This window comes from Telopea speciosissima, chromosome 4, assembly GCF_018873765.1.
Source record: "Telopea speciosissima isolate NSW1024214 ecotype Mountain lineage chromosome 4, Tspe_v1, whole genome shotgun sequence".
Classification (NCBI taxonomy): domain Eukaryota; kingdom Viridiplantae; phylum Streptophyta; class Magnoliopsida; order Proteales; family Proteaceae; genus Telopea; species Telopea speciosissima.
In genome coordinates this window covers 17,737,617-17,760,811 of record NC_057919.1, presented here as the reverse complement: position 1 = coordinate 17,760,811, position 23,195 = coordinate 17,737,617, and the positions used below count along the sequence as shown (strand labels likewise).

The 23,195-nt window shown below is 40.3% G+C and overlaps 1 protein-coding gene across 3 annotated transcripts; it reads left to right on the top strand.

Annotated features, from left to right (window-relative positions):
• The first annotated feature begins 814 nt into the window (after window positions 1–814).
• LOC122658406 (polyadenylate-binding protein RBP47-like) lies at window positions 815–19,534 on the top strand. 3 transcript variants are annotated; one of them, XM_043853348.1, is made up of 7 exons: window positions 815–972; window positions 1,026–1,352; window positions 9,017–9,497; window positions 18,284–18,366; window positions 18,446–18,576; window positions 18,687–18,783; window positions 18,904–19,534. In XM_043853348.1, exons 2-7 carry the CDS (start codon window positions 1,056–1,058, stop codon window positions 19,069–19,071), a joined length of 1,257 nt encoding a protein of 418 aa, XP_043709283.1. In that variant the 5' UTR covers window positions 815–972; window positions 1,026–1,055; the 3' UTR covers window positions 19,072–19,534. The 3 variants fall into 3 exon arrangements, with proteins under 3 accessions (XP_043709283.1, XP_043709285.1, XP_043709286.1); XM_043853350.1 differs by having other exon boundaries at window positions 815–973; window positions 1,012–1,352; XM_043853351.1 differs by having other exon boundaries at window positions 816–972; window positions 18,299–18,366.
• The last annotated feature ends 3,661 nt before the right edge of the window (window positions 19,535–23,195 follow it).

The window sequence follows — 23,195 nt, the reverse complement described above, 5'->3', positions numbered from 1 at the left end:
TGGGCCAAGGACATTTTTGTACTTTTTGGGGTTAGGACTTCCCTATATAATGTTATTATCTCTTCGAGATGGGGTGAAGAAGGTTTGTAAAACATTTTCAGAAAAATAGTGAAATTTGTTCTATTGTTCGACCGTGGATGTAGCTTCCCACTTTGGGGGTGAACCACGTAAATCTCTGTGTTGTGCGTTGTGTGTGCTTCTTTTATTCTGTTTTTCTTTTGCAAATTACCATTCTAGGCATTGTTTTTCTTAACAATAGTATAGTTGAGGTAGATGGAAGAGAAAATGGCAAAATAGTATCGGTTCTAGGTTAGAACTTAGAAATCGGATGAGGAAAATAGGTTAGAAGAAGAAGAAGAAAAAGCAGCAGCAGCAGCAGCATACAGTGAGTCATAATACATCTAAAATACTCGTACCGTTCGCATCGCAACCAATGGGAACCACTAATGGTGTGGGTGTATTTATCAAGTATTTTAGAAAATAAGAGTAATATGCATAAATATCCAAATCTTACAGGCGTTTTTATAGATACCCAATACCTCAGGGGAGGTACATGTAAAAAACCCTTTTTTTATTTGAAAATTTAAAGGCAGGAACAGAATGCAAAATCCTAATGACGAGTGAAAGCAGTAGAGCAGCTGGCAGCAGATCCTGGAAAGCGACCGAAACCACGGCCCTGGATCACCGATTTCTCCAATCGAACGGCTGATACTTAATACAGTTTTCCAATCTAGCCGTTGAAATCAAATCTCCTATCATGTGACAGCGACCTCAGCATGCACTGTCTCCTATTTGTCCTCTTTGTACACGAAAGTTAAGTCCTTCTTTCCAACCCTGGTTCTGCTCCCCATCAGACCAGGCTATCTGCCTCTTCTCTCTCTCCGTTTTTTTATGTCGACGATTTTTGCCCTAGTTTCTCGATCAAATCTCTAGTTCTCCGTGGAAGAAGTAAGAAATCTGAGACTTTGGGAGGAGAGAAAGAGAGAACGAGAGAAAGAGAGAACGAGAGAAAGAGAGAAAGAGAGAAGAGAGAGAAATCTCGGAGGCTAGAAGACATGATGCAATCAAGTAACGATGCTGATCCGCAGCAGCAGCAGAAACAGCCACCACAGCATCACCAGCAGCAACAGTGGATGGCGATGCAGTATCCAGCGGCAACGATGGTGATGCAGCACCAGATGATGCCGCCGCCATACCCGCAACACTACATGCCTTACCATCACCAACAGCAACCTACGCCACAACAGCATCAGCAGGGATCTGCCGATGAGAATAAGACGATCTGGGTTGGTGATCTTCATAACTGGATGGACGAGAATTATCTCAACAACTGCTTCGGTCATACTGGCGAGGTCAGTTCTTTCTTCTTTCTTCTGCTTCTCTCTCTCTCTCTCTCTCCCTTTTTTTTTTTTCACATTGAAAGTCTCTACCTTTCTTCGTTTTCTTCCCTTCTCTTCTATTGATTTTAGCTTGTTGAGTTACCTTATCTTGCTTAGATGAGCTGGAAACAATAAATTTATGCATGTCCTCCGAGAACTCGCGAAAAACTGCTATTAAGATTGTTTGGCTGGATCTTATGAAAATTCGAGCACAATTCATGCTTCTGGGGTCTTTTGCGGAGTTGAGTAAGGTTGTTTCGTGGGAGAGTCTGTATTTGCTTGCATTTTGAACTGTTCAGCGTCTGCCCATGCGTATGATTGGGGGAGGCGTGGAAGCCTGCGATTCCATCCTCTATTAGATGGACATGACACTAGCATTAAGCGAATTGCTAATTTAATCAAGATTTTGCCCTATTTATGAGTATTCTTGAAAACGTTGAATAAAAGGATTTTTGATTGGGCGAACCTCTAATGTAGTCCTAGGTTTGAATAGTCAAACTAGGAGCCAAATAACCAGGATTTGATCTGAATAGTAATTCAGATAGGTCAAAATAGGTGATTTTGGTCAAATTAGGATTAGGGTTTAGTGGGGTTTAGGGTTTGATGGTAGGGTTAGGTCAAGTTGATGTTGGGGAGTCTTCTAGTGAAGGTCTTATTAAGGTTTAAGAGGTCTAGGACTGACTGTTAACTAGAATGGGCAGCAAGGGAAAGTGGTTAGGGTTTGGGTTTTATGAAGGAGATTGGGAATTCTAGGGTTTAGAGTGGTCAGTTAGGGCAGCAACTTGGATCGAGTTCTCCAAGGGGGCAGAGGAGCATTCGATCCAAATATGGGGCTGTTTTGATGGTTGGAATGGGCTGTGGTGATTTTAGAAGGTTTTGGGAAAAAACATGAAAGAAAAGGGGGAAATCTAGGGGTTTGGGCTGTTAGAGGATTAGAAGAAGAATGGAGGGAGTTTGGGATGATTCAAACTCACTGTTGTTGAAGAAGACCTTGGACAGCAGCTTGTTTGATTGAAGATCCTTGAAGAAAAATCAGAACTTGAACTAGAACTTGAATTTAGAGCTTCAAAAGAACCACTAATGTAGTCCTAGATTGGTGGGGGACCAACTAGTAGCTAGTAAACCAGGATCTGTTATGAACAGGTAAATTGGCTAGGTCAAAAACAGGGTTTTGGTGAAATTAGGGTTAGGGTTAGGGTTATGTCAAGTCAAGGTAGGGGAGTCTAACAGTGAAGGTCCTGAGATGTTTTAATGGAGGGAAGTATGTTGATTTGAATTAATAACAATTTAGGGTTAAGGTTTCGGGTTTTGGAAAAGAGGAAAAGAGGAAAAGAGGAAAAGATGGATTTTTAGGGTTTGGCTGGACAGAAGTTAACCAAAATTGAATGGTTTTCTTAGGAAGGTATGAGGGATAATCGGTCAGATTTGTAGATTGTTCTAACGGTTGGTTTGGGCTGGGCAGAAATTAGGGTTTTGGGTTTTGATTTAAGAAGGTGGGATGTTAGGGTTTTAATGGGAGATGGTGGCTGGGTTTAGGATCGAGTGGAGCTTAATGGTGGAGGAGTATGTGGTCTGAATTTTGGGGTTTCGTGGATGAGTAGACAGGTCTGGTTCAATGGTTGGTGTAGTAAAAGTGAAAATTAAAAAGGGGGATAGCTAGGGTTGGGATGTGGTAGGATTAGAAGAAGAATAATGGGGATTAGGAATGTTTCAAAATCACTGGAGTTGCAGATTATCCTGGCAGCAGCTTGTTTGAAGGTAGAATTTGATTAAAATTTGGTTTTGAACTTGAAGAAGAACTTCACTAGAACCACCCGGGCTTGACACCGTGGTGCCGATTGGATCACACCCCAATCCCACCAACGAACCACTTGGGCTTCCCACCGCAAGGTGTCGATTGGATCAAACACCAATCCCACCAGCATTGATCACACACAAGACAATCTTCAGTAATGAAGAACATCAGCTCAAAAGAGAGATTTTTCAAAATTCAGATGTGACTACCGCATCCTTTATTTATAATGGCCAAAGGCCCAATTCCTATGCAACCTAGGAGTGTAAATACTCCTAGCCGGCTAACTCTAATATCACCTCCCTTGACTAATTCGTGGGAGGTGTGGACCCAAGGAAAAACAAAATTATATTAAAAAAAAGGTGACTTAAGTCACTTAAATTGACCCACCGGTTCAAACTAGCTTTGGACTGGTTCAATTTAAAACATGCACATAAACTAAGTATAGAGCTAATCCCGTATGCAACCTATGTACCCTTACTTTAGGCCCATAAAAGTGGCCTATTACATAGAAAACCCATGGGACCAAAGGGCCCAACATGTATAGAACTCAACCCTAATAAAACAAACCTATTTTGGTGATAAATCTGCATCAACCACCCGGGTTTCACACCGCAAGGTGTGTCGATTGGATCAAACACCAATCCCACCAGCCTTGATCACACATAAGAAAATCTTCAGCAGTGAAGACAAAGTTGCAGAGCAGCTTAGAGCAATTTTCAAAATTGTGTGAGGTAATGAGCCCCCCACCCCCGCGTTTCACTTTATTTATATGGCTTAAAGCCAATTTCCTATTCAGCCTAGGAGAGTGAAAGACCCCTGGCCAACTCTACTACATCAAGGTGACAATTAACTTGTCACATGACAACTGAAAAAGTCACATGAACTACTAAAAACAATTAAACTAATTCAAATTAAAAGGGTCATGTGACCACTTAAGTAGTCACATGACTATTACATCAAAATTAAAACTAAGTATGGAACAAAAATAACTAATCCTGTATGCAACCCTATTCCCCATACTTTAGGTCCATAAAAGTGTGCTATTATGTTGAAAACCCATGGGATCAAAGGCTCAACATGTATAGAACCCAACCCTAGACTTATTCCTTATAAAACAAGCTTATTTCGGTGATGAATCTGCATCAACCTCATTCTTAAGCATTTCTAGTTATGACGTTCCCCTCCCCCCCCCCCAAAACACGCACAGAAACCCATAAAAAAATGCTGTCCTTTGAGTGGAGTTTCGGTGAGTGTGAAATGAGAAGAACTGGTGGAAAGAATCCTATGTATCTCCCAATTGAAAAATGTACCGATTAACCTTCTTCGTAATTTTCTTTTTCCTAACCATATCTTTAACTGTTGGGTTTGACCTTGATTTTGCCTGAAATTATAGATTTTTTTTTTGATACATTGTAACTTGTACTTCAAAGTTACTGGATCTGGTTATCATTTTAATTTTGAGTCAGGTTTCGGCTTAGTGGTTGATCAAGCTATTTTGGAACTCCATGTTGAGCTAGTTACAAATTTAGCAACTCCTCTAATTGCTCATTTTTTGCAAAATTAACTTACATAAATAAAGAAATTTAGCCCGGGAACCAACAAAGCTCTCTCCCTTGGACATTCACTCCAAAGCCAATCCGATCTCTGAGGATTTAGCAGCTATCCAAGCTCCCACTCCAATCCATCCATGCTTTGACACTTAATTGCTAAAAAAAGAGTGTCCTAGTGCACGAGGCTCCCAGTACTGCAGGGTCTGGGAGGGGTAAATGTATGCAGCCTTACCCACTACTTTGCAGGGGAGACTGTTTCCAAGTTTCAAACCCGCAACCAACAGGTTGAATTAGTGCGCAACTTAACCATTGCGCCAAGGCTCGCCCACTTAACTGCTAAATCCTCAAAATGCATAAAAAAATGCACTCCTACATTAGCTAATCTCCTCTTTATTGAATTATGAATTACATTTTTTTTTATAATTAAAAATAACCTAATAAGTTTATTAGTTCCCTCATCTCTAACAAAATCTCCTCTTGGTTTATAAAAAAAATGTTGAAGCATCAACGAAAAGCAAAATGGGGAAAAGAACATCTCAACCGTGAATTTTATTGTGTATTGCTTATTTACACTTATATCAAGTCCCTGGTATAAAAAGTTATCTGAAAATAGAAATTGCAAAAAATACAGCCGTATGTCATGCACACAGTTCCATTTGATGGTTTGCACATAGATAGTTATGTTGAAGTTCATGCTTAATTCAACAACTGGTTCCTGTTAGGCAGCACCACAACAGTGGCATAAAGGGATTGAGCTTGTACTTGAGAGATGCCCGAACAACAAATGTTTTGACTCTGTTGGATAAAGTCTGTATGGATTCATATGAGTGTAAAATACACAGAGGATACTGCATAAAAGAAATGCTTACTCCACAATATAAAGTGAACTGTAACTACCAACCTAAAACCTTCAGAGATAAAATTCCAACATAGCATCATACCCTCTCATTAAATTGGCCATGATGTTCTCGAAACAGCTTTGCATTACAAAATCTTTTTCTCAGTTGAAAGCTAACGAAATACACTTTCAAACGACACCTAATCATGCAAGGCAGAGAAGTTGTGACCTTTCAAGACTAAACCAGAGAGCTGTCAGAAATAAATCTGCTGGAAATAAAAGCTTATACTAAAACTACCCTTGACTGCTGTTTACTAATGCGATTACTTGTACTGGTCTGCTATAAGTCCTAAATGACTCAATTAAATTTAAAACTGTATTAGATACTGCAAAACATAAACTAATTCAAAACTATTTTAGAATCGACTACTGCAAAACGTGAACTGTGACACTAGATACATACAAGTGTAAAATACACAGCGGATACTGCATAAAAGAAATGCATACTCCAAAATATAAAGTGAACTGTAACTACAGACCTAAAGCCTTCAGAAATAAAATTCCACCATAGCATCATACCCTCATTAAATTGGCCATGATGTTCTCGAGATAGCCTTTTTTTTTGGATGAATGATATATATTCAACAAGCGAAAAAGAATGATAGAAGGCGGGGGCGGGGGAAAGGGAAAAAAAGCAATAGCCTGAAACAAAGGACGGAACAAAGCCTAGTTAAAAAGGAGGATCAACTCATTGGGGGGGGGGGGGGCGCAAAATCTAAACATAACTCCCAAGCTGAAGCAACATGACAATTCCACACCGACAGAGGGCAAAGCCTAATGATGCCACTTTTGAACGGGCTTCGAATGTAATGACATTAAAGATCTGCGAATCAGATCTGGACTTGCCAGTCAAAAGTTTCAAGTTACGCTCTTTCCAAAAATGATACATAGAGGGCCAAAAGCAAGCTTTCCAAGACGGTCAATGCAAGTTTTTCCACTGAAATGATCATGAACCCACTTCCATTCACTGTCGAAAGTGCCAATGCTCCTAGTAAAAGGCCAGCAGCGATTGCAAACGAAAAAAGGGTGAAAATTGTCTTCAGGGGCATTACCACACGAAGGGGGGAGAGAAGAATGTGCCTTTGAATAAGAAGGGTACAGGTGGGGAGGAATTCAGTTGAAGCACGTCAAACAATGAAACTATGCTTGGGGATGTGATCCTTGAACCAAAACAATGGAGTGCCAGGGGACTTGGGGGGGGTGGCACGAAGGCGGATAAGATCCCAAGCCGAGGAGGACAAGAAAACCCATTTTTTTATTCTTTCCAGATGACAATGTCACTAGAACCGCGAGGTCTCCGACGGACCTCAAGGAGGGCATTCCAAGCATCAATCAGGTTAGGAGAGGAAGTGGGACCAGAGTACCAATCACCATCACGAAGGATGGAGGAGACAGTAGCAAACCTATTGCTTCCCAAGTCATAGGTAATTCTATCTCCGTAACAGTTAAGAAGGACTGCATGAGGATGCCAATTATCAAGCCAAAGGAGGGTGAAGGATCCATCATCAATTAAGGATTGGATAGTGGAGGATACAAGGTGCCTATGCTTGAGGATTTTTTTTCCATATCCAAGAGGAATTTTGAAGAGGTTCAAGAGTCCACAGGGAATCCTTCTTGTGGTTCGTACCATAAATTCAAGAAACCCATATACCTCTAGAACTACTGGCAATTTTCCAAATAAGCTTAATGATCCCAGTTAAACAAGCATCTTTCACTCTTCTTAGCCCAAGCCGCCCTCCTTTTTTTGGAAGACAAACAAAGGACCAACTAATGGTGTGAAGGAACTTGTTGTTTTCAGACCCTTTCCAAAGGAAACCGCTCACGATGGAATCAATGATGGGGCCACATAGGGAGGCAGATAATCTAGAGGAGGAGAGAGGGAGGCCCAGATACTTGACAGGAAACTGGCCTTTGGAAAACTCCTAGGAAATCAGGAGGCTGCTCTTAGAGACAGCTTTGCTTTACAAGATCTTTGTCTCAGTTGAAATCTAACTGTATAAGCTTTCAATTGACATCTAATCATGCAAGGCAGAGAAGTTTTGACCTTTCAATACTGGACCAGAGATGGCTGGCAGAAATAGATCTGCTGGAAATAAAATCTTATACCAAAACTACCCTTGACAGCTGTTTACTAATGCGATTACTTGTACTGGTATGTAATAATTCCTAAATAACTGAATTAAATTAACACTGTTCTACAATCAACTACGGCAAAACATAAAGTGTGACTTGGCATAAGAATCTTTTGATGTAGGTTCCTTGTGTGGATTCCAAAAGTGTACAAAGCTTTAGAAACCTGCATACTTGTGTGATGGCAGTAAATACTTTTCTTCCCTCTCTTTGCCCTTGCTATACCCATCGGTAACGTACTTTTGCTCTATGAAGTACCACCTGAGTATGCATGAACTTTCTTAGATAAATTAGGGATTAAAAAAATGTCCCCTTTGCCATATGTCAGGGGATGGTTGTGCTGAAGCCTTTGATGTGTAAAGAAGATGCTGTGAACAACACTTGAACCTTTTTGGGTTGCCAACTCAGCTGCCATGTGACAGAACCATATTATAACAGTTGAATGGACCTCATATTAAAACAAGAGGCAATATTTAACCTAGGTATTGTTATTACAGCAGAATTTCTGTTATCTGGACATGTAAAAACCCTCCAAAGAAGAGGCTGTATTGGTATCATCATGTTAATTAATTTTCAGTATGCGTCAGAGTTATGGATGAGTGATTTATGGTGGAGGTTAAAAGAATAGTCTGGAAAGTGTGCTTGCCCCATTGGTAACTGGTAAGGACCTTGGATTGTTGTGGCCAGATCTTGGGATTGATCCCACCTTCATGCTTCTTCTAGTCCTTCAACCATGCTGTCTCAAAAAAAAAAAGAGTGTCTTGCATGAGTATTCACGAACTGCATCTTAGGGAATGTCTTGTCTCTGTACCAACCATACCAGCGATAAAAAGTTCTACAAATCTTGCTTGCAATGATCAGGTATTTTCCTGTAAATTATTTGCCGCTGAACCAAATACAGAATTTCGAACTTCACTTTTAAGGATGGCCAGCTTGCTGCTTTATGATAGGCAAATAACTGCTAGGACTTAATTAGTTATTTATTTGTACAAAGCTTTCCTCCACTGTCCGGTGAACATTCAACCACCATCCTAGGGTTCACAAGCCCCTATTAGGTTTTAGTATGTTCCCCAAAATACCCTCCCGATACCCCCCACGGGCATCTGAACCCGCCTCGGTGAATGGGAATAATGGATTCCCATTCACCGTGGCTGAAGGAAAACTCGGTCCTATTTCTTATGGGTTTATGCTTGGATGCTTTCATTTCTCTCTCGACATATTTTGACTCTCCGATTTCTGACCTTTTGTCATCTAAAAATTTCAGGTATTCTCCATCAAGGTTATTCGCAATAAGCAGACCGGTCAATCGGAGGGCTATGGATTCGTGGAATTCTTTTCACGGCCAGCAGCCGAGAAAGTTCTGCAGAACTACCATGGCACCATAATGCCTAATACGGAGCTACCCTTCCGTCTGAACTGGGCATCTTTTAGCACTGGTGATAGGCGTTCAGATGCTGGGTCTGATCGTTCTATATTTGTAGGAGATTTGGCATCAGATGTTACTGATACCATGTTGCAAGAAACTTTTGCAAGTAGGTATCCGTCGGTAAAAGGTGCCAAAGTTGTTATTGATGCAAATACTGGGCGTTCGAAAGGTTATGGCTTTGTGAGGTTTGGTGATGAAAGTGAGAGGTCACAGGCTATCACTGAAATGAATGGCGTATATTGTTCTAATAGGCCCATGCGTATAGGTGTTGCAACACCAAGGAAGTCGTCTGCATATCAACAGCAATATTCTTCGCAAGGTATGTGATGAAAACTATTATTGTTTTTCAAATGCAGTTATAATAATGGAGATCTTTTCTTACCAGTTTCATCTTGTTAGTCTAGAATGGAAATTGAGGTTAGTTGTTTTCCATCCCCTCCGTGATTGTTTCTTTTGTATATTGGTGACTTTGTTTGTTTGTTTCTTCTTCTTATTCTTCTTTTTATTTATTTTTTATTTTTTTAATACTATAACTTCTGCAACTTGAGAAATGAAATTCTGCTAAAAATCCTTTTTTTCTGCTGAGGACCTCTTTAATTATTTGTTTCCGATAACAAAATTCTTTTGATAAGAAAAAATTGAGAGCATAGTTTTAGGGTGCAAGGAACCTTCCCAGCTTTATTGGGTCATGCTGTGGGTGTCTATCATACTGGGTTAGATATACCACAACTACTGTTTTCATGGTTTCTAATTGATTGTTCTGACTTGGATCTATTTTAATGGTTTCTAATTAATCATACTGGTTTAGATCTACTAAGTGGCAGAAATTGATGTGAATTGCTTTTTCTATGCAGATTCCTATGTCCTCATTTTAGTTACATTTTATTCCTTTTACCTCATATTCAGTGCAGTACTAGGATTTTAGTTCTCATTCACCAGACTTGAGACTTGAGAGAAGGTAAATGTAGTTCTAGAACTATTAAAATCTTTTTAGGATCCGAACTTTTCAAAGTGAATTAGACTAATGCAACATATGTGGAGCAGAAATTAAGAAAGAGTAAGAATGAGTGGAGATGAGGTGTTCATTCAGTTTGTTGGAGATACATAAGTAGCCTCCTCCCTGTTGCAATCCAGAGTTTCAAAATCCTGGTTCAGATCGTTTAGGGGCCCTGCCAAGTGATAAACAACTCAAACATGAAATAGCAACTGTAGTAGCAATTCTGTAATTTCACAGCACAGCTCAAGATTTTTTTTGAAGGGAAAGAGGAGTGAGGACATATGCACAATTATATTTTAAAGAAAAGGGCAAATCTGGAATTTAAGACCAAGTGGAATAAATCAAAAAAGTTTAAAAGTCAAGCAGTTTTATGCAAATTGCAGGAAATATGGTCTTTTAATATCAAACCAGAGGAGGTGGAGTCTCTTTCAAGTTTTCAACTGTGAGATCCCTCTTTGAAGTGATCTAATCTCGGTGAGTCGGTGAAATATCAGGGTAAGCTTTCCAACTCGTACCCTTTTTGAAAGTAACCAACATAAAACCCAATAGATCATGATATATTACGGTGTTAATTTCTGCAACTGGATGTAGCGGAAAAACTGGAACCAGACCTGAAGTTGGAGTTGGAACTTCCAGTTCAGGCAATTGTTTGGTCTCAGATTTGGCAATTAGTATCACCCTAGGGTAAGTAATTAAACCCCTAAACTTTAGCCTGCATGGATAGAGCTTCAAGAGATTGATCAACAAGTTGGAGGACTGTCAATATCGTTTAGACAGTACAAGAACAGGAAACAAAGGAATATGTTGGAAGAAGGTAGATAAAACAAGAACTGAAGAAGAGAATAAACAGAAGAAGAAGATAAGAATACCTGAGAGGAAAGATGAACCGAACCAGTGGGAAGAGAGAAAAACATGCGCTACATTCACAACCATGAGAAAACTCCAACTTGGAGTCACTATTCAATTCAATTCTAATCAACTACTCCAACGTATGTGCTTACATTACATATAAATAAAAGAACCCAACTCAAAATGGAAAAACAAACTAGGAAAATTGGAAACTAATACCTTCCTACGTATCTATCTCCTACCAAAATAAAATAAATAGAAGATTACATAATCAATCTCTACAATGCTCCTTTGGACCAAGAATTTGGGTTGGGTTCGTTGCGTCTTGGCTTGGATCTCCAAAGTGTGCCATTTTGGTCCAACCTTGCTAAAGCAATTGCATCAACTCTCCTCATTTGAAAAGAACACGACTATGTCGAGTTTGGATAGGGACCAAGGATACTGTCTGAGTTAACTCGCTGGAGGAGAAACAAACCCGCTACCTTATTGAGTTTGACCTTGGGGAGGTCCTTGGTGGGAAGAAGTTTCATTTCTTTGCCACTGTGCTTGAAAAAGTAGGCATTTGCATACCCACATTGGTGTGCCTTCTTATCAAACAACTACAGTCGCCCAAGAATGTGACATACCTTCAAAGGGAGGATGTTACATTGTACCATATCCACAAACCCACCTATAGAGTAAACTAGCATACAAACACCTATCATTATTCTTGAGATAGAAGTTGTTCACCCATACAACCTTATATGGAATGGGGTGTGGCTCTTTCTTGAATCCCAACTTGCGAATGACGTCTTCAGAGGCAACATTAGTGTAACTGCTTTTGTCAATCACCATACTACATAATTGGTTGTTGCACTTTACTCGGGTCTGAAAGATATTGCTATGTCGCCAATCGTCATCCTTAGTGACCTTGTGAGTTGTCAAAATAGGACGAGATCATAGCAAGGATGCTGCTCCCCATCACCGTATCATCGCGGACCTCACTAGGCTCACGCTCTGCCTCCAATAGAATTGTCTTAAAAAATCTTTGTCAATGTAAGCTACCAGACGGTCGGGACGCTGGGAAGAAATATGTCGGTACCCCTTACACGTAAAACACGGAGTCGCGGCCTTCGGCTTCATTGAAGGTCTTCGGCTTCATTGAAGGTCTGTCAGAATCACGACCTCAAGGTTGAAAGGAGGACGGTTTGGCCTAGAAGATGCCATAGATGAGCTGCTAACCTGTAGCTTGCTGAATGATTTTATCTAGGGGAAGATTGTTGCTGACTGGAACTATCACCCCTAGGAAAAGTATTTTAGAAAGTCTTCAAGTGTAGGGCCTCTTGAGAGTCTCGTTACCCCATAGTTATCAAGGCGGCAAGGCGACTATGGCGTTTGAGGGCCTTCCTTAACGCCTTGGCGATAGGGCGGCCGCAAGGCGTCGCCTTGGCGAACAAGGCGTTCTAGTGTTCTTCTGTGCATATATATATGTAACCATTTTATTTGGCAAAAATAGCATATTAAAAATTATATATTTATATTTGTTTGCTAAATAAATATTAAAGATTTGAGTCAAACCATTGCAAGATATTCATAAAAAAAACAAATTAACAAACTAAGTTCATCATATTATCATAGCAATATAACGTATAAATATGAAACAACACTAGAAATTATTAAATATAAAGACTAAAGGGCTGGTAAAAGTAAAATATGTAAGTATTTAGAAATACCTCTATGATGCCAAAATGATCAGGGAGCATAAGGGAAAAAAAGCAAAAAAAAAAAAAAAAAAAAAAGAAGCAAAGGAGGAGACGTGACCAGGGGCAGGGACTGGGAGTAGCATAAGAAAAGAAAATGAGAAAAACAGAGAAGAAAAAAGAAGACATGAGCAGGGAGTTAGGGACAGGGAGACGTGAGCAGGGGGACATGGAGGCTGGAGCAGCAGCAGAGTAAAAACAAATACCAGAACTACAGAAGTGAAGAAGAAGAAAAACACAAATACACAATAGTACTGCACATTTACTTACCTTGCTGGAGACGGGGTAGCCAGAGGAAGACTGTCGGAGTCAAACTAGCCAGAGGAAGACCTGTCGGAGCCGGAAATGATGGAGAAAATCACCGCTGCTAGTGAGAAGGGTGACATGGAGCAGCAGCAGCCATAAGGAAAAAAAAAACAAAAATAGAAGAGAAGAAGAACAGTAGAACACAACAAGCCTTTTTACTTGCCTTGCTGGAAACGTTGTAGCCTGTGGAAGACTCGTCGGAGTCAAACTAGCCGAAAAAGACTTGTCCAACGCCGGAATCGATGGGGAAATCACCGCTGATTTTCACTTTTCTCCCAAACCCAAACACGCGAGAGGAAAAAGTCGAGGGTTTTGGTTGAAAGAGAAGAAAAAAGGCTTTTATAGCCTTGATCTAATGTATCTCAGTGTAGATACTTCACATACACCAGCCAATGACCAGTTAGGAAATAGAATAAATCAATATAATCAAATACGTGGGCTTTTTATAGGCTTGATCCAATGTATCTCAGTGTAGATATTTCATATACACCTGCCAATAATAAGTTAAGAAATAGAATAAAATTAAATACATATAAATAAATTTAACAACTAAAAAGCGACCGCCTTGGACACATGTCATCATAAGGTGTCGCCTTGGTCACCAAGGCGTCCGCCTTTCGTACATGCCATAAGGCGTCCCACCGCCTTGTACTCAAATTTCAGCTTGGACGCCAAGGCGTCGCCTTGATAACTATGTTTTACTTGATATAACACTTGTACTATGCCCTCCTTTGTAGGCATTCGACTGGATGCTAGTGCTGCACTAATTTGAGGATGCTAGCCATTGTGAAACTGTGTCACCAATGCCTCCTCATCCCTCTCAAAATCATATTAAATGGCTAAGTAATCAAATCTAGCCACATACTCCTCAACAGTTGGGTTGTCCTATCTCAGTTGCGCAAACTTGAGGTGCATGTTTTGCTTGTAGTCGTGATGCAGGTGCGCTACCTTGGATCGACCCAAACCCAGTTGGGTATCCAGATGGAGATGAACCGGGTCCAGATATTAGGAATTTATTTTATTTAGGTAGATAATATTTTATTCAGTCAATTTTAGAAAGTGGGATACGTTTGCAAGTGTTAGAGTTGGTTAGGAATCTTAGGACATTGTTTTCTTGTTAGAGTTTGTTTCCAAGTTTGATAGGTTTCCTTTGTTAATTGGATTTTCTTCTTTTAAATAGCTTGTTAATGGGGGGCCGGGAAGTAGAAGAGAAAAAGCTAGGAAGAGATCAGAGTTGCAGGGAGGAGAGAGAGAGCAGCCGTGAGAAGAAGAAGAAGCAGTAGAAGGAGGGAGGGGGGGTTGGAGTGCACTCGCACAAACTCATAAACTCAATTCATTCTTTTCATCCTCTCAATGATGGGGGATTACATCATATATAAAGAAAAATAGAAGACTCCTAAAAAATTAAAACTCACCCTCTAACTAAAACTTATCCCAAGAGGGAAGCTAAAACAATTCAAAACCAAATATCCTACGTATCTAACTTCTAAAATAAAGAGAATAAATAAACTAAAACACATTATTTCCTCAAATAAGATAAATTCCTAAAATCCTAATAGATCCAAAAATTCAAATTGGACCCGGTTCAATTGAGTTTGGGTCGGTCCAAGGTAGTGCACCAATTGGGCCGGCCTGGTCCAAGATTCTCCTGCATCACTTGTATTAGGATGATATTTCAGATTTGAAGAATGGAATAGTGAGATTGTGGGCTTGTCTTAGCCTTCCCCCTTAGCTTGTAGTTGGCCTGTGGGCCCTTGAGTAGGATAGACCCAAAAAAAAAAAGAAAAAAGAATGGAATAGTGAAGTGTTTGTGAGTGCCTGTGTGGCCAAAAGTGCTTTTGCAATCTTCTTCCCCACTCCCTTCTTGTGCACTTCTCTCTCCCCTGCAACTCTGAAATTCCTTCGTCCCTAACCGGCTCTCCACCTATTTGGTAACAAAGCTGAAAGATCCCATCTTCCTCCTTCCTTTCTTTTCGCTGTGGTTGGGATCAGACACCACCAACAGCAATCCCCACCCTCCCTAGATTTCCATGCAAAAAAAGAAAAAAAAAGTCTTTAACTCTGTTGAAACAGAGGTCGAATTAAAAAAATACCCCTCTCCTTTCGGATTCCAACCCCCTTACGTTATCATACCCACCCCATCCCTTCGCCTTCAACCCTCATCCATAACCTCTTCGATTCCACAGCAAGCCAAACCCCTTCCACCACCCTCTCCTTTTTTGTCCAGAAAACTTCGATCGGCTCTTTCCCCTCACTTTTAGGGTTCCGCCAGCATTGAGCCTCCCCCAAAAAAAAGAGATAGAAGAAGAGAAGAGAGAGCGAGAGACAGAAGATAGAACCAAAAAAAGAAAGAAGAGTGAAGAAGAAGACAGAGAGAGAGAGGCCGTGAACCAAAAAAAAATTGCATACCTATTTTAGGGCTCTCGCTGCAATCGACTCCCCAAGTCGGAGCCATCCTTTGAAGTAACACGCTGTTCTCCATCGATTCCGCCATTTTTTTTCCCACTTCTCTTCTCTGTTCAAGTAATAGGAGTCCAAATTCCAAACGGTAATTCTTCTCCTCACCCCAGGTCCCCAACCCTTCACGATTCCTATGTTCCTTCTTTTAATTTTCTTAGTTTCCCCATTATAGCACAAGTACCCTTTATTTTAATTCCCTTCTAATCCTATTTCCCACCTTGCCCCTCCCCATGTAGTTGTTAATCTGCTTTTAGTTCTTATTTTCTTTTTCTTTTTCCAGAGTTACCCCCCTTCACGGTTCCTTTATATTTCCTATTTTGCTTTTCAGTTACCCATAATCCCCCTGTCATTCTCCTTTATCACCTCATCTCCTTCAATTTATTTTGTTCCAAGTTAGCCCTAAGGCCTTTAAATTATTACTCCTCATGTCCCTTCTTTAGGTTGTCTTAGTAACCCTTCCTGGTTAGGTGTAGCTGGTGTATTCGGCGGCTCCCTAGTGCTATGCATGGGTCCTTGGTAACTTCAAGTTTGATCAGGGAAACCACTGAAAATGAATCTGCTAATGAAGGTTACAGATTCGGTCAAGAGGAAGAAACTTTTACTGTTTGGCCATCATCTTATTCACTTCCGTTTATTTACCCATAAACCCATTACATCATGGAAGTTGATCGGTACAATTTACTCCTTTCAATTAGCGATGGGTTTCGTAAATTGCAAACAGAACTTTCTAATTTGATGACAGGTTTTTCAGGAGCTTGCCAATATTAACCACAATTTCTGTGATAAGGTGTCAAGCATGATACAATCTTCAGAAGGTGGGTCAGATGTGGAAGAAAATGCGGACAACGAAAGCGATAATCGAACTGAAGTACATGGTCCGATCAGGATTGAAGTTGAAGAATTGATCGACGTTCCGATTTCAGTTGTGAAACCCCACAATCAGATTCCCATCAAAGAGATGTCGTTTGCTAACGACCATAAGAAGATCATGAGATGCGCTGAATCATCGTCCCATCAAAGCCGATATTTTTGGATGCTGATTCTCTCGTTTTACAAAACTCGAGGGCGAGTTTTTCTCAATACCAGGGGAATTGATGCAGGTGCATTACCTTGGATCGACCCAAACCCAGTTGGGTATCCAGATGGAGATGAACCGGGTCCAGTTTGAGTCTTGGGTCCAGTAGGATAATAGGAATTTATTTTAGGTAGATAATATTTTATTCAGTCAATTTTAGAAAGTGGTATACATTTGCAAGTGTTAGAGTTGGTTAGGAATCTTAGGAGATTGTTTTCTTGTTAGAGTTTGTTTCCAAGTTTGATAGGTTTCCTTTGTTAGTTGGATTTTCTTCTTTTAAATAGCTTGTATTAGGATGGAATTTCAGATTTGAAGAATGGAATAGTGAAGTGTTTGTGAGTGCCTGCGTGGCCAAAAGTGCTTGTGCAATCTTATTCTTCCCCACTCCCTTCTTCTTGTGTGCTCCTCCCTCCCCCTGCAGCTCTGAAATTCCCTTCGTCCCTAACCGGCCCTCCACCAAGTCGGCCGGTAGCAAGCTCCGGATCATGGTTTCACTCATCTTAGCCCAATTAATGACTACCTTGATGTCTTAAATTCGATTCTGCTACTGGTAGTTTACCCACCAGACTCAAGCTGTGACATTCAGTTTAGCCTCTGCAAATAGAATCCTTTTGGCGTCAATTAATCCGTACCATCTGAAAATATCTTCAAAACATGAAGCTAGTCAAGATACTGCTCTGTGACTATTTCTGCTCCCCTGTTTTCGTTGTGTATCTCTGAAATATCATGACTTGCGATATTTTTGCTTGATATTGATTGTGATTTCAACATTCCTATGTGTAATTTTGATACCTGTCCTGCTATTGCCTTTTCTGCAAGGCATACATCATATGTGTACCTTACTGTGACTATTTCTGCTCCTGTGTACCCCTTTCCTGCTTCTATTATTTCCTGATAAAGCAACTCTCTTATCTTGGTCCCATTTTCTTCTGCGTTCAGTGGGTGCAACTTGGAAGCATTGAGATGGTTTACTAAAATTTCAAACCAGATTACTGTAACTTATTCAAACGTATTAAAAGTACTCATTGCTGATATTTTTGATGTGACTCGGATTTTGGGAAGATAATTTTGTAGTTAAATCCAATCTAGAGGTCTGGTTACCATACAAAGATTACAGGCCTTCTTTTAGTAGTGTTAGTAGAGCCTAGTCATAACCAAGTGCAAAATAGTTAGTATTGTATCAAATGGATCTTGGATATACCAAGACAATGGTTCTAGTAGTGAACTGATTGATGGATTGTTCAAACATCATGATTGTGCAGTGGATTTGGACTATATAGGTGAGTTTGACAGATCATAGTAGTAGATTTCAAATCTGATTGACTTTGGATCTATTTGTAGCTATGTAGTTTCCAGACTTCCCCCCCCCCCCCTTTTTTTTCTTCTTTTTGGTTGATCGATGTAGTGCTTATAGATTTTTATTAAAATTAGACCTGATGGACAATATTGTGTTGGTTATTTTCAAACATATTGGTAGCTTGTAAAATTTGAGTCCAATAACGTTAAATTTGGCAGTGTAGTAGTGTTAATAGCAGTGGTGGTTGTGGCGGTGATAGTTTACTGTTCCTTATTCACTTATAATTTTCTGGTTGAAGTTGAAGCTAGGAGGTAGTTAGCTTGTAAAACTAGTTCTTTTGGCCCAAATTCATACTCAAATCTTATTTATTTTCTTTAATTAGCTTTGGTATTGGTAGGTGGATATGCATCAAATGGTGCTTCTGCCCAGGGCGTGCAGTCTGATAACGATTCTACTAACACAACTGTGAGTCTGGCTCTCTTCTGTGATTGTCAAGAGTCGACAGCTACAAATTTTTCTTCAATTAACCCAGGTTTTATTTTAGATATTTGTTGGAGGGCTTGACCCCAGTGTCACTGATGAGGATTTAAGGCAGCCCTTTTCTCAGTATGGAGAGATTGCCTCTGTAAAAATACCAGTTGGAAAAGGATGTGGGTTCGTGCAGTTTGCTAACAGGTATATCTGGGTTTTGTTTCTGCCTTACTACATCCATGTAGTGCGATATCAAATTTGAGGTACCCCAACAATCTTTTCATCCATATTAAACGACATTTCTCTCTTTGCAGAAGCAATGCTGAGGAGGCATTAAACAGGTTGAATGGGACGGTCATTGGCAAGCAGACTGTTCGTTTATCTTGGGGTCGTAATCCAGCGAACAAGCAGGTAAAAAATGGATGCTCTGTGCATTCGGAATCTGATTGGCCGAATATGAAGCTACCATTTTCCCTCTCGTGATTGTAAGTATGTCTCACTCGGTAAGTGTATATATGTTGGACTTGACAGTGGAGAACGGATCCTGGTAACCAGTGGAATGGGGCATACTATGGCGGGCAAATGTATGATGGATATGGGTATGCTGTGCCACCTCAGGACCCGACCATGTACGCTGCTGCTGCTGCCGCTGCATATGGGGCTTATCCAGTGTATGGAAATCAACAGCAAGTTAGCTGAATAACATGATGAGCTTCAACTGTAGTCATGGACATACATCACATCATCACACTGATGTATCTGCTCCTTCATCTGTTTGTAGTTTGATGGGTTGTGTTTGAATCACGGGACTCTCCTGATGTCCCAGAATTGAATTTTGACGACCCAAATTTTTTGTTCTTAGGATTCTATTTAACATTTATTTAAAATTTTGCGAGGTTGTGGCAAGTTCCTACCATGTGGCATTGGGATTGCTTCACTAGTACTTATATTGAAATGGATGGTATGGAATCTGGATCAGATATTGAGGTTGGCTGGTTTCTGGCCATGGATTCTTGCTGTTGTAGGATGGCTAAATGTAGAGCTGCGGTCGGACTGACAAAGAGTGATTGTGGACTCACCCATAGTAGAGCATCTTTCCCGGCTGGCTGAGTTGCGTGGCCCTGCTTCTAAAAGTTCCCTACAACGGAGATGGGTGAATTGGGAAGCTGAGGCACTTGCCACCAGGGCTCGGTGCAAAAGGTCTGGCCTCGTGGAGGGGGAAGGTTGAATTTACCCAAGCCTGTAAGTGATATTGAAGTTACATCACTTGTCAGTTAGTGGATATTCCCTCTTGTAGAGGTTTAATAAAAAAAGAGGAACTCTGTTATAGCAGGCAAGCCAGAAATAACTTGTGTTATGAAACATGTTTTTATATGTACCTGGACCAAACAAAATATTTGGAGTGTAGGACAGATGGTGCAGAGAATTGACAACCAATGACCCTCATAACACCCATATAGAACCCTCTGCTGATCCACACCTTCCCCTCATCCAAAAATCCATTAACTAGATCTTATCCCAAGGATACATAATCCATGTTTACCCTGCATAGTACAAACAACATTGATAGTTTAGAATGAACTTGTAATCTCATCATGACTCGGTCATATTCTTTATTCTAGGTCTAGAAATTTCTTCTTCTGGTTTGTTAGGAACTGTTCACAGCTTCGTCTAGTCAGCTATGGCCTCTTCTCGGGGTTCTCCTTCATCTCTTTCTTCCCGTCTGTTTGTTCCCCTCGGCTTTTGTCTGAATCAGCGATTGCTCTTTTCACTGCTTACTCCTTTGATCTCGCATCCATTTTTGTTTCTGATTTTTCTACCAAGCTAACTCTTCAACGACGTGATCTCATTTGCTCATGCATAGATCAGCTTTTCTCTTTAGCATTCACTTCAGATATTTTCTCCTTCTACATGAGCCCCTTTGCCTCTCAAATCTGCCTTTTCCATGTATACAACCACTTCTATAACCTCTTTCGTGGGTCCATCACTCCGGGTTTTACTAAAACTTCAATAGCTAGTGAACTGAATGTCCAAGAGTCAGTTAAGAAGGAAGTTCTTATCACTTCTTCTGGGAATGCCGCTGCATTTATCCCTGTATCATGAGGCTAGGGTTGACCAATGCCTACCATCTCCGAGCACTTAGTGTCGGCTGTGGAGTCTATGGATGTTGATATGGAACTAGAGCTCAAACGCCTGGAAATTACTCCTCTTAATGCTGATTGCAAATAGTTCGTCTTAATGATTTTATCAATGGGGCTGCTTTCGAAGAGTTATCCATTCACCTGGAGTAATAAGCGCTTGGACTCTCATTGAATTGAAGAGAAACTAGACCGTTTTCAAACCTCTTCTGAATGGTATAGTTCACATCAGAATGCTATAGTTACTCATGAGTGTATCACAACTTCAGATCATACAATTGCTGAAGAAATCTAGTCGTGATACAATTGAGAATCTTTCAACTCGTATTTCATAATTTCGATCATGTCTTTCATCTCTTCATGAGGATCCCCATGATACTAGAAGCACTGGCTGGGGGGGTACTGGTAAAGAGACTGGAATCTGAATTTAAGAGAGTTGTCATTCAACAAGCTCAGTTATGAGAGCAAAAATCGCGGCCATCTTGGGTGTAAACAGGTGATGCTAATAGTAGGTTCTTTCATCTTACTATTGTTACCAGAAGAACTTATAATTTTATCAGATCTTTGAACTTACGGAGTGTGGACATTGCTGAAGCCTTTCAAAATCATTTTTAAAACTTATTCTCTACTACTCATCCACAACTCAATTAATAGGATATTGTATTCCTATTTGGGGTTGAGTTACAGCTAAAGATAATTATCGTCTTCTTTTCCTAGTTTCAGATGCAGAAATTAAGAGCACTGTCATGAGTATGGCAACATTGAAATCTCCAGACCTGATAGTTTTCGGGTATTGTTTATCACGGTATTGGAATCTGATTTTCGGGTATTCCATCCCATTTATTATTTAGTGTCAAAATCAGATTCCAATACCGTTTCATTTATTAATTAAACAACTTGGTACTACATTTTAGTAGAACAGTTTTAGGATGCTTACGGTTCTGAGCCTAAATTGACACCCTTATCACAGCTAGGTGTGGGTTTTCAAACAGTCGAACACTCAAGCCTGGCTCGATTGCATCGCTGGCAGCTGGCACACACCGAAGGAACAAGGGAAAAAAAAAAAAAAAAAAAAAAAAAAGCTTCAATCGAGGTTGGGATTTGGTTATAGAAAAAGGGCGGGCGGTAGCAATGCTTGAGCACTGCCATTATAAAGTAATGTTAGCAGTGTTCTATCAATCTCAGCCGTTGAATTATTATCATTTAATCCGACACGTATATTTTATTAAACACATTACCTGTTCTTTACCCATATAGCCGGTGAACTTTTCATTTCTTTTTGTTTTTTTTTGTGTGGGTCCCACGATCATTATCATCTTCTTCCTCCCTTCAGTTTTCTTCTTAGAAGGCGACGATGGACATCACCGCCCTATACCTTCTTCTTCTTCCTCCCAAGTCCTAACGTCACACCTTTTGCAAGCTCACCCCACCCCTTGTTCTTCATCCCTTGGAACCCCGTCCCAACCCAGTGTACCGCCCACCCCCTGTTCTTCATCCCAATCTTCAAATAGGTTCGTAGGTGATCTGAGTTTCTTAAAATTTCCTTAAAATTTAAAGGGCAGCCCAGTATTCCAAACTTTTGAGGTCATAAAAAAACTAAAAAAAACCACCTATATTCAAAGTGGGGGATAAATCGAGGCCCTACATTAAAACCCACCCGTCCCTCATAAAAGAAGCCCAATTGAAGAAAAGAGAGGGGGGGGGGGGGGATTGAAATATGGAAAAGGGTTTAAAGAGCTCACTTTTCTAACTAGTTTGCAATTATCGCAGGAGGAGGAGGATTCAGATGTGAAATCACTGTTGTTTCTTACGTTTTCCAATAATAAAAAAATTTCAATCGTTTTCTGAATCCCATCTGTTTTGGCTTCTCTGGTTTAAAGGAGGAGATGAGTTTACATCACCTTCACCTAAAATCGACAAGAATTTCAAGGGCTTTTAAGGGATGAGCTTTCTCTCCCCCTCTTCTGCATCATCGTCTCCTCTCCCTCGCTCCCTATTTTGGCATTTCGGGTTCTTCCTTCGTTGCCTTTTGCGAAGAAGAAGAAGAATAATGAAGGAAGAAGAAAATAATGATGACGACGGACCCACCTGTTGAATAAAAAAAAGGGGAAAGGTTTCGTATACAGTATTCCTCATTTTTTTTTTTTGATAAAACTTTTCATCACTTTCAAACACCCCCAAATTAGCGGTTCAGATTGATGGAGCACTGCTGACATTATAAAAGAATGGCAATCCTTGAGCGCTGCGACCTTTTGGCCATAGAAAAATGCTGGGACTCACCATCGGCCCTAATGTCCCATTGTGCAATGGGAGCCAAATGCATTGAATGGCATGATCCAGTGTCGTAAGCCATGACGTCATAACCCCGGGGTGATACAGTCATTTTACACTTCGTTACTTGCTGATCTTTTATTGGAAAATAATCCCAAAATAGAGAACTTTATGGTTATGGTTCAAGTGTGGTGTTGATAAATGGGATTAGTTATGCAAAAGTGGCATGTGACTTACCATTTACTAATATATATATATATAATCTGTTAAATATCATTGCATTGTTAGCCTTTACTAGGGCAAATCAATCTTGGCCTCTTTAGTGTAAACCTTTTTCCCTTATATAGCTTTTTTTATTTTTAATCCTTGGTGTTCTTGAAAGGATCTTTCAGACACTCATTGATAACCCCGAAG